Source organism: Siniperca chuatsi, linkage group LG13 (genome assembly GCF_020085105.1).
Source record: "Siniperca chuatsi isolate FFG_IHB_CAS linkage group LG13, ASM2008510v1, whole genome shotgun sequence".
Lineage (NCBI taxonomy): Eukaryota > Metazoa > Chordata > Actinopteri > Centrarchiformes > Sinipercidae > Siniperca > Siniperca chuatsi.
In genome coordinates this window covers 29,736,845-29,752,549 of record NC_058054.1, presented here as the reverse complement: position 1 = coordinate 29,752,549, position 15,705 = coordinate 29,736,845, and the positions used below count along the sequence as shown (strand labels likewise).

The following is a 15,705-nucleotide window of genomic DNA, read 5'->3' as shown; positions in this document are numbered from 1 at the left end:
AAGGGGAAAACATGTATTAATCAGTCACCACCTGCACTGTTTAAAACTAAACTTTGTCACTAAGTGAGTTTGTAACACTGTTTAAGGTTGTAATGCTTCCATTTATATGTCTGACTGTTAATGTGGTAACATAAAAGCCAAGTAGGTGGAAGACGGTGAGAGCTTATGTTAGTGTGAGGCTGTGGCTATTTCCTGGAGGTAGTATGTGCGTACGTACAGACCTGGTACGTGTTGAACTCCAAAAAGAATCGGTACTACATTTTGTTTAGTTTATTTTTTTTTGCCAGCACTATTCCTACTATGACAAGTCAGAATGTCTGCTCTGAAGCACTATTGTGTGTATTTTGAGGACACTATGTCGTGCATACATTTTGCACTTGGAATTAAGCAAGTAAGCACTGGGTAGCAAATAGGTAGAGATTTCACATACAGCCTCTATCATCCCTTGTGGTGTTTAAGTCACTATCATGTAATGAAGACAGAGCCTTACGTGTTGACTAACGTGTGTGTGTGTGTGTGGCTTTCCATCTGTTTGTTGACTGCGGAGAACTGCCGTTATGCGCGACCCTAACCATGTTTTTATGCCCTGGGTTTGGTTTCTTTGTGTTTTGTGACAGGCCACAAATCACCAAATTACACACATGACTGATGATGGAAACATAACATCACAATATGTGATTATCTACTATTCATTAATTGAATGTGTGCATGCCTACTACAGGTTGTGTATCAGTTAACTACATATTTTATGATAGAAGTAAGTAACATGTAACAGTCAGGCTCTGTGACACTGAGTTAAATTAGAATCAGAAATACTTAATTGATCCCAGAGGGGAAACTCTTTCGTTACAGCTGCTCACTGTCACGTCAGTGCACACAGGAATAGAAGCACTAAGCAAATCAAAATATAATACACTATAATACAGGTCAGATAAATTAAGTACAAAGTGGACATAAGTATAAAGTTCTCGACAGTCTGGAGAGGGCCGTTAAGGGGGGAGTAGGACTCTCCCAGGAAGATGGAGGAGGGGGGAGCAGAGTACTCAGAGGAGCTTGAGGGCCGACAGCAGCCTAGTTAGAGGGGGGATGAGCAGGAGCCGGTGTGTCGAATCTGTTAAAGAACAGATTAAGTTCGTTGGCCCTGTCCAAGCTGCCTTCAACTCCTCTGCTGCCAGTCGGTCTGAAGCCACTGATGCTCTTCATGCCACTCCAGACTTCTCTCATGTTGTTCTGCTGGAGTTTCCACTCCAGTTTCCTCCTGTACTTCTCCTTGGCCTCCCTGATCTTCACCTTCAGGTCAGCCTGGATAGCCCTCACCTCCTCCCTATTACCATCAGTAAAGGCCCTCCTCTTGGCATTCAGGATGTCTTTGATGTCCTTTCTTACCCACGGTTTATTAGGATAACAATGGACCATCTTAGTTGGGACATTGCAGTCCACACAGAAGTTAATGTAGCCAGTAATGCACTCAGTGAGCCCATCAATGTCCTCTCCATGAGGCTCACAGAGTACATCCCAGTTTGTCACCTCAAAACATCCCTGCAGTGTCTCATAGGCCTTCTCTGACCATCTCCTCACTGTCCTTGTGGTCGCAGGCTGCCTTTTAACCAGAGGCACATAGCAGGGTTTGAGGTGAACCAGGTTGTGGTCTGACCTACCCAAGGGGGGGGTGTTGAGTCTGTAGTTGTGCTATGGCGGTGTGAATGGCGTTGCATGCCAATGTCGGGGTAGCAGAGGGGGGGATGTAAACAGCCACAACAATGGCATGTGAGAATTCAGGATTTTCTTAAGAGAGCTGCAGAGCATAAAGCATTTTAAGCTTGATTTAAATGGGGCAGAGTGAGTGCCAGATAGGATTAGGCTCTATCATTCTGTGCTGTTGAGTCACATATGTGTAGTGATGTTGCTTTGTGTAGCACAGAGAGAAAAATTGCTTCTTATCATGATTAATAGTGGGAACATGAGAGAAAGACAGACACATTGAGATTGTTGAAGGCAAAGTCCACACAACCAAAACCTCAGAAAGACTCGAAGCTGAAGTGGGCACGTTTGCAGTACACCATACATAACAATACCACCAGTGTAGTCTGGCATCTCAACTTGACTAAGCGAATCATGAATGGATGTAATGTAGTTCACTAATTCACTAAAATACTTTCATTTGATTCCTTACAGTGATTGTTTCAGTGTAGAGATTACTCTTGTTATAAAGAGTACGGTCTAGACCTGCTCTATAGGAAAAGTAAAATAACTTGTGTTATGAATTGGCGCTATATAAATAAAATTAATAGTGTATTACACTCGCCGTGACATCAAATGTGGCCTGGGATTTACATTTGAGTGTTCTGAGTCTACATATATACTATAGTCTGTCAGTTCAACAGTAGTCACACACTTACACAACATACTCCACTCTGTACAACACAGCTAGCTTATAAGATGGTCTGTTAAAGCTGTCATGCTCTGCTTACCAGGTTGCTCTGCCTGAGCTGCTGCAGATCATATACTATTTCTATAGGCTCTGATTCCATAAAGTCCCCTCTGATGGAGAAGGGGGGGGGGGTACAGTAAAGCAGTAACTGCAGTATGCTCCTTTGTCGCCCGGGGAGAAAGTCCCCAGACTGCAAAATCACAGTTTTGTGAGTTGTTGACTTAGGGGTAACTCTATAACTTTGTGAAACTTTGTGTGTGTGTGGCAAATTCTCAATCAATTAATTATTCGTGCCTTGTTTTATATTTGGTAAACGTAACAGCAGGTAGCACAGATCAGTGCAGCGCCCACCGTCACGCACAGTTATTTACTGTATTTCAGCCTGGAACCGGCGGAATCTCTGTCCCTCTCTCTCTCAAATATTCAAACTAAAGAAAACAGAAACATTATTCACAACTACCAGTATATATTTATTGAGCGAGGATCATATTGAATCGTTATTTATATTTCTAATTTACACTGTATTACCACAGTGAAATAGATTTGCATGCTTCATTCACAAAACACTTTCTCTTCAGTGGGTTTGTGTTTACTTAATATAACTGATGCAAAGGTAAATACAGTAAATTAAAAACAGAAATTAAGAGCTGTGTTTGGGCTCTACAGTAACTAACAGATGACACCAAATTTATAGTGTTACAAAGGCCCTTATATTCAGTGTGACAATGTCGGGACTGGGAGATCAAACCATCTCTTACCTGCCAAGATGAGCAAAAATAAATTCGGCAAACATAATACATTAAGTTATTTCTTTCTTTGTGTAAAAATCATTGGGTCTCATGCAAAAATCTTGCAACCCTGAACCCTTCTAACCCTGAACTTTCTCTTACTTTTTTTTTGTATGGTGGGCTCATATGTGTGCCACGTCAGATTCAGTAAACGCTCCTAACTTCAGATAACTGTAAATGACCCGCGTAAACATCAGAATCAGAAATACTTTATTGATCCCTGAGGCGAAACTCTTTAAACATGACATAACATGATGAATGCCTTCTGTGCTTCACTGAGTGCACGTTCATGAGAATTGTATATTAGCATAAATAACGCCAGTTCATTCATGAAAATGACATTGAAGGGTAAAAAGAAGAACTGTACGAGTTCAGAAATCCTGCTTTCAGAGAGCCATAAAGGAAAGTGTTGATATTTTCACTTAGGGGTGTTCTCACTTTTGTGGCCAGCGGTTTAGACATTAATGGCTGTGTGTTGAGTTATTTTGAGGGGACTGCAGATTTACCCTGTTATACAAGTTGTACACTCACTACTTTACATTGTAGCAAAGTGTCATTTCTCCAGTGTTGTCCCATGAAAAGATATAATAAAATATTTACAAAAATGTGAGGGGTGTACTCACTTCTGTGAGATACTGTATATCAGCACGCTATCTAGAGACACACTCTCTTCCAAGGGCCTGACGCGCTGAGGCATCCAAAAGATCACACTTCCAGTTGACCTTATGATACACAGAGACAAATTAACCTTCAGTTAGTGCATCATTTAAGTCGTTCTGCAGTTTGAGATGTTCATATTGATACTGTAGTGTTATACAATAGTATCAGTGGCCAATTTAAATGAATTAGGCTATATGAATGCATTTAGAATTATAATTCGAATTGCAGAGTCAAACAGGATAATGTCAACATGATTATGAAGTGTAATTTATATAGGATTTCAGAAACTCAAAATTGAAAGTGAAATATACAATCCATTTAGTGAAAAACTTAGGTTGGATAACAGCAGACTAATTGCACATAACTCCTACGACAGGTCTGGACCACTCATAAATTGTGTTGGTGCCTAAGAGAATATTTAAAATCTGAAACTTTGTGAATGGCACAGAATAGAAGTAGTAGTAACTAGAGGTGTGTCTCTTTCAGCCTTCTGGCTTGTTTGCTCTCTAAATTTGAACAAAAACCTATATTTTATGTTAGCTAATGCATAAAAACAAGAATCTGTAACTTGTGATAATAACAAGCGCTTCATTGAAAGTATGCTCTGTGTGGGAAGTACACTCCCTCATAAACATAAAATATGATAAGAACAGTAGTGGTCACAGCAGTCTGATGGCAGTAAACCGCTTCAGCTTCCATAATCACTGCTCCTCTCGGTGGATAGATAAAGCATTGAAACTGGTTTCCACACATGGTGCTTAAGGGCATTATGAATCGGGACTGCATTCACTATGTCATCGGGGTCTCATTAAAGCCAAGGACCCAGCATGGATCTGCTACGGATCTGAATGGGCCCTGTGACGGACAATCCGGCAATTCTAGACGGCTGCATCTGTAATACTGTCAAAGGTGGAAGTTGAAATGAATTAACTGAAAATGCTGAAAGAAGAAATGCTTTGTGCTTTAAAAAGCATAAAAGGTAAAATAGTTGAATACAAGCATGTCCTTAAAAAGCATAACGTTTTGACATTTGAATGGTTTCTGTAGCTGAAAGTATACAGAAGTAGTAGTCGACCAAAAAGCGTACGGAAGAAGAATAAATAAGTGTCTGTTACCTTTTGGGACCTATGTGTTAGTATGTCTGTGTGTGTATGTGTGTATGTGTCTAAGTTTTTTTTTCCAGACCAGTCTAACCACTCCAAAATAGAAATTACTTAAGTATTCATAAATAAATAAATAAAGGCTGATAAATAAATAAATGCTGAAATAAATACGGTGTTGGGATTTACAAAGGATAAAGGGGCACCAAACTGTGTAGGTGCAATCAATTAAAAGTGGCTATCAAAATTATCAAGGATAATCAAAAATAATAACATAAATAGTCCTTGGGGGCACCACTCTTATTAAAGAAGAGAAATGATAAACAATCACTTAATTCAGTCTCATAAAATACACTAAACTATTAATTTGGAACTCAGATTAATAATTAAATTTATAACTATAACCAGAATTACCATTAATAGCATGTAGGTTGAAGGATTTGGAGTTCAACAAAGCAGAGGTTGGCAAATTGCTCACTCTTGTGAAACATTAAAGAAACCAGCATATTTATATACAATCATTTATTAAAAGATAATAAAAGCAAAAACACAATATGTCTTATCTAAGTCAAACTACTAAACTATAGAACAAAGGGTGTGTGTGTGTGTGTGTGGGTGATCCAAGATGGCTGCTTGGGTGCAAAATGGCGGCTATTGCCGAGGCAGCATGTTGTCAGATAAAGAAAGTTAATTCAAAATGGCGGCCAGGCCATGTATGTTAAAGTCAAATTGGGGTGGATGTGTGAGCTACGTAGGACAAATGGTGCCAGGTTAAAAGAGGATAGTTAGTTGCATGCAAGACCCTCTGTGTGAAGCAAATCAATACATATACATTCACAAAGTAATACAGTCCTGTGCTTAGCAAAGTACACTGTTAAGTTATGTGAAGCTATGTAATGCCCAGTTATCGGTTCAGTGGTTACGTTACCAGTCCTTAAAGGAAAAGTTGCTTTGAACGTGCTGCTGTTATCTGGCGGTTCCGTTGATGAGCCAGGCAGGGAGGAATATTGGTTCCAATTGAAGAAAACCGTGCTGTGCAGTCCGTTGTGCAGATGGAGGACCCGGTCTGGGGTTCTCCTCAAAGTCAGTTCTTAAACTTAGCTGGCAGACTGTGTGTGGCAGCCGTTCGTGATAAAGTTCGTTGCAGAAGTCTTATGCAGGCTCTCGCAGCGCTGTGGTTCGGTTCAGTGTTTCTGCTCCGAGCAGATTACATGGCGGTAACAGCTGTTGCTGAGCAGCAGTGCTGGAGATGAAGCCAGGAGGAAAGAGAGCTTGCTCACTCTCGGTTTGCGATGAGCTAACCAGAAATCTTAAGACAAAGACAAGCACTTGTGTTGCAGCCTAATCCTTTATCCTTTCGTCTGTGGATCTGCGCCGAGCAGATGACGCCGAGGTTCAGCGAACCATCAGGTCCAGTCGTAGAGAGAAGAGTGGAGAAAAGAGAGAGAACAGTGGCCCCTTTTATTGACCTGCTGACATCACAGGTCACAAGTCAAACTGACCAGTGGTAACTAGAATGCTGCATTCAATGGCTCTCTCGATTTTGGAATGCTGAGTTCAAATGCTCTCCTAACAAAAGTTCAGTTAAAATCACACAAATGTTAATTAATCTGTGGGGTCCCAGCAACGGAAATAAATAAAATAAAAAATGATTTTTGACTTTTTAGTAGTTTGCCTGTATATTATAGGCAAGCATACAAAATCCATACAAATATAAAGAATCAAGTCTCCAACAAATAAATTTATGTTTAACTGTTCTTTAGCTACAGTTCTTCAAATCAACAGTGGCTTATAAAGTGTACCCTACTATGTAACTACTACATAATTTCCTGGATCCCAAAAACTTATATTTGAGTGGTCACTCACTATATGTACTGTCTCAGGACATTTCCTATAATTACTACCTCATTACATAGTGTCATGCTGAAATATTAATGCTGATCCTATATTAATAATACAAGTATATCTGAAATGTCCTGAAATGATTCTGGTTAATAATGATAATGATAACTGGGACGTTTAAGTTGACTCAATTTGAGACTTAAACACACAAAAAGATCAGTGGATTTCACTATATAGATTGATGTTTTTCAGTCTATCCATGTGGTAAGTGCAGTGAAATATAGTACTCACACTCGTGCATGTTTTCTTTTACTGTACATCTGCATCAAGTCAATTTTATTCATATAGCCCACTATCACAAATTTGCCTCAAAGGCTTTTACAATCTGAACAGCATACAGCACCCTCTATCCTTAGAGCCTTGATTTGGATAAGGAAAAACATAAACCAAGTCATCAAATGGAAATATTCTAGATGCCTTATACATCATTCCCAAAATGCAGCATGACATCTTTGAAGACTTTGCCATTTCCACTAGAAATTCAAATAAAGTTTGGTTGAGTTTCAGTAGTACATGTCTGTACAGCATGAGCATGTAGAGGCTATACATGCTACTGGCTTCAGTTTAAATCTAAGCCTCATAAAACTGGCTTGGTGGGACCACCCAGACACTTATGAATTAAATGGAACAAGTTCAGGCCTGTTTACTGGTAACTGGCAAAACATATTCTAGGAAAGGAAGGAAATTCCCAACTGAAAGAGAGGTAGAATATGGGCATGTTGATAGAAAGTGGGTTGAATAATAAAAACTTGAATAATATATAATATTTGCCCCTACACAACCAGATAATGATCATGAAAACATGTATTTGAAGGAAAAATCATATGGTCAGAGTTGTGATGTTTACACACTGCAGTAGCACTATGCAGAGGGACACTAGCTGTTCCTGGATCAGCCTGGCAGTCAGAGCCTGGAACCTCTGAACTGTGGCTGTTTCACACGTAAACAGGCAGCAGAGGAATCAGTTTTCCTGCCAGTTGTGTGTCAGTGTGGTTAAAACCAACTTGTTACTGCTGTGGAGAACAGTGTGAACTGAAGTCAATCTGATTTCCCTGGCTGCATGAGAGCATGTTGACGCTTGGAGTTCTTCCCACAGTGTCTGCACAGCTTGCGCACACACACACACACACACAGTTTCTCTGTAAAAGCAGGTTTTCCTGCAGTGGGTTTGTTTTTGTCTCTGAGAGCATTCAGTCTTTGTTATTGTCTGTATTTTCCTCATCTCGTGCACACCTGGCAGACATCACATTAAAACAAGCTTTTCCCCAACTGGCTTATATTTACATGTACCAATCCAAATACTGTGGCTTTGTCAATTTGTATATGACAGATTGAGATGTTTCACACGAAGTCTTTTGAGGCTGTTATTCGTTTGGGAGGGTATGGAAAGTGTATTCCTGGCTATTTTTTCTGATTTATATCAACTGTTCTCATTTTGGAACATGCTTCCATACATCCCCTTGGCAGCTGCAGCTGGAAACGAGGTACAAACAGAAGTTTGCAGACTGTAAAACCAAACCAAAGCTAAAAACTCTGTAAAGCTGAGGGGAGCTGCAGATATGGTGATAATTCTGTGTCATGTGTCAGTCATAGTGATGAAACCACAAAGTCATTTGATCCATTATTCGCAAATTCGGTTAGTGCAGCTTTAAAATGGAGAGTTTACTGGAAATTAAACTAGTTCCAATGAAAACAATAAACAGAGACTGCATCAGTTGTTTCAGCACCAAAACAACATCTGTTTATGTGGAAGTGACAAAGCCCTCTAGAGGTCGTGTCAAAGTCGAAGTCAGGTGATGTTATTATAGAACATCAAAATCTGCATAGAGCTGGATGGATGGGTCAACAAAACATTGACACAGGAGACTGCTGTTTATTTCCTGTCTCCTACAGACAGTCAATGTTGTTTTTTTAAAAGTATGACCACGATTGTCCCAAAACCCTAAAGCTAGAGTAGGTAACGGTGGAGAAACTAGCAAGAGACAGCTAGATTCTCTGACACCCCTGTCAGCAGGACAGGGGTGTCAGATCAGAAAACACTTCTGTGTCATTCTACAGGGCATGGACAAACAATTTCCTCGCTATTGCCAACTCCGACAAGACGAAAATGTTGAGGGTACAAGCAAAGCACACCTATTGCTCTGTTGGCTGCAAGAACCAACACAAAAGTCTTCATGGAAAGTCTTCATCTGAGGATGTAAAGACCCAGTGGATTAAATTTATTTTTGATGGCAATGTGCCATAAGTAACTTTGTAAGATCATTAATTCCACCTTCAGTTATGTTGACTTGGTAAAGGATAAAGTCTATTCCATGCAAGATGCTGCCTCAAATGGTAAGTGTCTGTGGCCTGATGTAACCGATGTGTAGTCAGGATACCACATGGGGACAATTGCTACAGTAATCACTATACTGTTACTCTGACTTTCGTACGTTTATTAGGAGTCTTACCAGAAATAATTACTTGACTGATGTTTCACATCTATTGTTTCATATTGTACTTTCCATTATCCTGACAATTAACAAGTGTTTGCATACTGTGCTACATGTACATGCTAACACGTTACCTCTGTCTCTCTTCACAACAAAATGCTTTCTTCTTCACTGGGCTCTATAGGTCATTTCATGTACCTGTAGAGAAAAACGTAAAACAGTGTATGTTTACGGTTTAGAGAGTTTATGCATAAATACTAAGCTGACATTATGTAACAGAGATATAAAAAGCAGTATTCACATGAGGCATGTGTCTGGGAAACCTGTAATCTCGGTTGCCGATGTTGTTCATTTATCCCCAATTTCGGATCAGATTCCCGCTCGAACATGTGCGGCTGTGAAGGTTTTGGTTTAGAAGCGGTTCTTGTGGTGGTATTCACGGTAGAAGTGCAGCTAAACCCGGTTACAGTGATTCCCTGGCTGCAAAAATACAGGACCAGCTACAGCAGTCGGTGGGCGGTGCTTGTTCAGGCCTGTGGGAGCTGACCAATCAGAGTGGCTGGGCTTATTGAGAGGGGGGCCTTAAAGAGATAGGCGCTAAAAGAAGCGTTTCAGACAGAGGGTGAATATGAGAACAATAATGTGTTTTTGAACATTAAAGTATGTAAACATTTTCTAGTAGACCCCCGGAATAAAAGCATGACCCTGAAAAGGAGCACAATATGTGAACTTTAAAGAATCTGAACCATAATTAACTATACTAAATTATACAAAACATTAAAAGCTGTAGTGTGTGTGTCCTGGGCAAACTTGTTATGAACATTAAATGAATCACCACTGACTAATTCATCTTGTGCATGTATCCTTCATGTACTTTTTTGTTTCTGTGTATGGAATTAAAGCTACAGTAAAGCTTTTTTCCAACCATTATTTATGTCAACAGATTGAACTTTGATAACCTTTTCAAAACATATCTTTGGCATTTCTGTACTGCAATTTTTCATCATCATGTATGGCCCTACTGAAATACTGTACAGCTTCACAAATCCTGTAAAAGGGTTAGAATGGCGAGACAATTAAAGGTTGTACAGTACATGTCCTAAAAGGTACGTACGGTTATTCTGTGGACAGTCCCCGGGTTGGTGATCTTTAAGAGGAAATGATCTCTTCCATAAGTATTTTGATTCCCTCAGAGTGTAGTTTTAGAGAACTTTTTTTGTTTTTTGCAGATCTCCAAAGAGGTGTTGTACGGCAGTCACAGTCCAGTCCACACCCTGTCATCATCCAGCCGCGGCCCCCTGCACAGCCTGCAGGGCTCCATGTCCCCACCCATGGTCCGGTCCATGCCTTCCTCTCCCTCCAGGATGGCATACGGTGGGGGGAACACAGGAGGGGGGGCAGGGCTGGTGAATCCAGGCAACGCCACGTTACCACGGGAACGCCTGTCAGGGGCGGGGCGATCCAGCTCCCTCTGCACCAATAGCAGTGCCATACTGGAGAGGAGAGATGTGAAGCCTGGTGAGATGGAATGATCAATGATGGAAACATTATTACAAGCTTACAAAATCTAAAGTGCATGTTTTTTCCATGACGAAGGGAAAGAGGGGCTATTTTTTGCAACACAAGTCAAATCCCCCAAAATTACAAATTTTCCTCAGAGGGCGTTACAATGTGTACAATATACGACACCCACTATCCTGACACCCCTGATTCAGGTAAGAGATACACAACAATACAATATTTAATGAACATGAACACATCTTAAAAACATTTACATACAACTACATGCTGATACAGGAGGAGGCTGGGGAGGGAGTTACAAACTTTAATTCAAACCCTGAACTCTGAGTTGACTAACCCTGAGATGAGCTTTCAGGTCCAGAGCAGCTGATCAGCGTTGATTCAATCAACTCTGAGTGTGCTGCCTCTGAGTTTGTTATGGCTGGATTGCCGGGCAACAGGGAAAAGACCCAAACGCAGACAAACTAGGCAGAGCAGGTGCACTTCAATGATATTTAATGAGAGTCAAAACTGAAAGCTTACCGTGTGGTGATGAGGCAGGCAGACAAAACCGATAGAGGAGGCAACACAAAACTACTAAGGGCGGCTGAGGAGTCCAGGTAAAATCCAACAAAAGAAGTCCAAACAAAGAATAATCCATAAAGTATCCAAGGAGCAGAGGGGTATACAGGAGCATGGGGAGAAACACGGAGACACCAGAAAAACCGCAGGATTCGTGAACAGACGCAAATGACCTGACAACTCAAAGAGGGAAGACACATGGAGTAATGCTGCGTTCCGGACAACTCAGACTCGAAAAATTTCCGACCTCCTACTAGAAAAAGTACAATTGAACGCCACTTAAAGTCGGAGTTCCTACGTGAACTCCATCTACCACGATTTCATGAAAAAGCAGTTGTCGGACGTCATAACAATGGCAGCACCATGGAAGCGCACATTAGGCTACATTCCAATCAATAGGGGACGGGGGTAGGATGTATTTGTAGACTACAGTATTGTATTAGGCTAGTGAATGGAATATGAAAATACGTTAGTAGTAAGTATAAAAGTGCTGTAAAATAATATGTATAATGGCGTTTGTTCATGCGTCGTTGTTTCCTCCACTGTTTCGTTAATAAATGCGAGGAGGCTGCATTGCTGAGCGTTCAGCTGTGTACAGCCATGGTCAGCCATGTTTTTTGTTTACGTTTGACGTTGTGCACCTGGAACGCTTTGAGGTCGGAAGTCAGAAATTCCGACCTCCGACTTTGACTGGAATGCAGCATTAGTACACAAGAGGCTAATTAAGTAATGAAACACAGGTGACACAGAAAACAGGTGGGAAAACACACAAAGATAGGAAGTAAAACCAACATGACACATGAGGAGAGTGACCTTTCAACATAAAACAGGAACTAACTAAACTAAAACCCGAAACCATAACAGATAAGTGCATGCCTGATGAATGAAAAAAAGCTATCATCAATGGAGCCCCCCGATACTACAATTCCTCATGGCAACAGGTAAATAAAGAGCAGAGCCTCCATTTTAATTCAGTGGATTTATAGAAATATTAATATGTGCCATTGCGGACAACTATGATATTTATCTTTAAAAACACAGCAACAGTGAAAGAACCTGAGTTAGAGAAAAGAGTCGATAATTTAACATTATTACATTTTATGCAGCGTAGCCCACTCATTCATCATTCACCAGACCAGAATTTCCTTAATGGATGATACAGTGCTGGAATCTGACTGTATATAATATGTTAAATAAATTACATTAAGACATTTTACTTATGGACCTATGACATCATAGTCCGATCCAGTAAAAATAATTTGTGATTTGCAGTTAAAAAGGCATTTAGGTTAAAACTGTAAATTTCTTTATTATATTTAAAAATCTTTCAACGATTTAACAAATGTAAATAAAAGTGGCACCGTTAGTAAAGTTTTTAGGTAACAAACTAATATCCAACTTTGATCTGCGACGTAAACCTCTGCAGATTAATGCGCTCCAATATGCTCTTTGATATTGACTGTATGAATGAGGAAACGGCATGTCAGACAACTCCTTCAGGCTCTCCAGGAGGGGAGGAGACAAAGAAAAACTCAAAGTTTGTTCAAGAAAAGCTACTGAGTGAGCAGGTTTGGTTCACAAAGTTAAAGTTAGCACAGTAACTGACTCAGAGTTAAAGTGATCTCTGTTTCCCCCAACTCAGGGTTGACAATCTCACTAAGCCTGCTTTCTGGATCAGACAGATTTCAGCCACACCCCTTGCATTTCTTTTCTGACAGCAAACAGACTCCATCACTGCCTATCCCGAGGCAATCATTGTAGTACAGCAGTGAGGGTTTGAACTTTGTCTCAACCAGCTGAAAACCTGGCCAAACACTTGAGGTTTGGTGCTGCGCAAAGTGAGTCTGCGTATGGCTTTACCTGCTTTGGAAAGTGACAAAAATGGTCACTTTTCTAAATATTTTCAACATTTTCAAAACACATTTTCTTTGGTTTTAAAATAGTGCAACAAACGTTTCAAATAATACCTTGTATGAGTGGTCCAACTGTAGTTGTCTCTCCTAACTAATCCAGCTTTGTTTAGACATATTTGCATTTATAGAAAAATCAGTGATTTAACTTAGGCTCTATCTGTAATTGTTTAGCTTCAATTCTGACTTGACTGTGTGTGTGTGTGTGTGTGTGTGTGTGTGTGTGTGTGTGTCAGATGAGGATGCTGGCAGCAGTAAAAGCATGGCCCTGGTGGTGCGTGGCGAAGAAGGACCACATTACCCAGACTCCTACTGCTCCTCCCTGCAGGATGGAGGAGGTCGCCTCAGCATCGCCTCCTCCCAATGCAGCGCTCCTCCCTCTCTCACTGCAGACATGGTGGATGCTGGGGTCACAGGGATCCCAGGGGGGCTGCAGCAGTACCGGGCCTCCATTAAACCCCTGATGGGTTATGGAGAGAGCATGGAGCACCAGACCCACTCCCTCCACAGGTACACTGATTCAAACCCAATCCAGATACATATACAGTGTATTCCTTTGGAAACAGTGACACAAACATGGAAACATATCTCAGAGACATGTTACACCTCTGAGGTCATTTCTGCTTCATTCAAGCGTGCGCAGCAGGAGGTGAGATCAGGAAGTGAGAGGTTGACAGAGGTCATTAACCTGATTCAGCCTGCTACCATAGCAACTTCAGCATACAGTAACTATCCTGTCTATACTAGGTCTGCAGATCCACTAGGGTGTTTCTATAGTCTGTTTTCATAGCTGGAAACCAATATCATGATCTCTGCGTTTCACTGTTATGTAATATTTTACACAAAACTCTTCACACATGTTAAACAAAAAAAAAAACTTAAAGTTATAATCCTTAACATCTTAGTCCTGGTTAATGTGGCTGTTACCATGGTAACAGCAAGTGCAGTTTAATACTACATCAGTGTTTGAGCCGCTAGCGGTCAGAAATCCACCGTTAGAACAGCTGGTGTATTAGTTTACAGAGTGCAGCCAAACAAACTAAGGTTGTTTTAATAAAGATGTCAGTCATTACAGTTTCTCAATTGCTTAGACAATTTTCTGGAACAACTCACCATTTTCTCAAATCACACAATTTTAAAAACTCCCAACGGTGCAACTTCTGGGTCCAGTTCACACTTTGCCCACACACACACACACACGCACACACACATACACACACACACACACACACACACACACACACACACACACGAGGGATTCATTCAAAACACTGTTACCAAAATGTTTAGAATATGTTTTCAGAGAAATCATTTTCCAACTACCTCTTACATTAGTACATTACATTAGTAGATAAGGGAATACTACTGTATATGCTGTTTTGGTCAAAAACCTGACCTTTGCAATGTCACACTGACAAAATATGTAAGGAAGAGTCCATGCACAGTAAAATACCCAATTTCCAAATGCAGCAAATGTACAGGTTATTCAGCATTCTCATCATCTCGTCTTAGGTCTAGGTCAGGCCATAATCTCATCAACATCACACAATATGTTTGCTCTTGCCAGGCAGTGTGGGGAAAAATGTGTGTGCCTTATTCAACCCTGAATAGACTCCACAGACACATCACCACAGGCATCCACCATTGCCTCTACAAGGTTTTGCGATCATACACTCCACCACCATATCAAGAAAAATTCCTCATTCGGATTCAGAAATGGGGAAATATGCTGGCAGAGAAAGAACGGTGAACCTTGGGTGGTCATTGAACCTGTCGTATGATGTGTGTAGTGGTATATGGACCCAAATGCAGATGACCAGGAAGCTTAATGAGGTGAAGTAGCCGGATGGCTGCAGTGTTTGAGGTTGATGTGGTTGACAGGCAGGTACAGACAGACCGGTAAGCAGACAGGTAAACAAACAGGCAAAAGTCAGATCGGTTACCGGCTGGTAGTGGTGGAAGCAGGGAAGTGAGTCCAAGGTGGTAAAACAGTTCAAATAGGGAGCAGGCAAGTTACAAAATTCAAGATCCAGCCAAGGTCCAAGAGAGACAAAGAATCCAAAAAAAACAGAACTCACGGTAAAACTGCCGGAGAGACTGGTAGAGGAGCTGGCAGAACCAGTGATATCTGAGAACCCAGAGCCTGCCACTCCGGCAGAGAAGGAGGATACTGCTGCGATCCAGCAGAGAATTCAGCGGCGTGCTGCAACCTAGCAGATGGTTCTGCGGCGTGCTGTGGTCCAATCGAGGCAGGAGGTGGCAAGGAATTGGTGCTGCCGCGATCCAGCTGGGAAAGGAAGCGACTGTGATCCAGCAAAGAGTCCAGAGACAGGGGGCTGCTGCCATCCAGCAGGGAGTGATGGCTGCTGCGATCCAGCTGTGACTGGAGGCCGCCGCGGC

The 15,705-nt window shown here is 41.2% G+C and overlaps 1 protein-coding gene and 1 long non-coding RNA gene across 5 annotated transcripts in view; one reads left to right on the top strand and one right to left on the bottom strand.

Annotated features, from left to right (window-relative positions):
- The window catches only part of si:ch211-207d6.2 (sickle tail protein), a 211,124-nt gene that overhangs the window by 125,694 nt on the left and 69,725 nt on the right, over positions 1 to 15,705 (top strand). For all 4 annotated transcript variants that reach the window (XM_044218727.1, XM_044218728.1, XM_044218729.1 and 1 more), the window contains 2 exons: positions 10,543 to 10,831; positions 13,542 to 13,815. In XM_044218727.1, the coding sequence (XP_044074662.1) occupies positions 10,543 to 10,831; positions 13,542 to 13,815 (563 nt within the window). The remainder of the gene's footprint in view (positions 1 to 10,542; positions 10,832 to 13,541; positions 13,816 to 15,705) is intronic.
- LOC122886482 lies at positions 5,487 to 9,895 on the bottom strand. The gene is made up of 3 exons (XR_006380362.1): positions 9,615 to 9,895; positions 9,448 to 9,511; positions 5,487 to 6,348 (listed from the first exon to the last, which is right to left on the bottom strand). It is a non-coding gene; the product is annotated as an uncharacterized LOC122886482 (long non-coding RNA).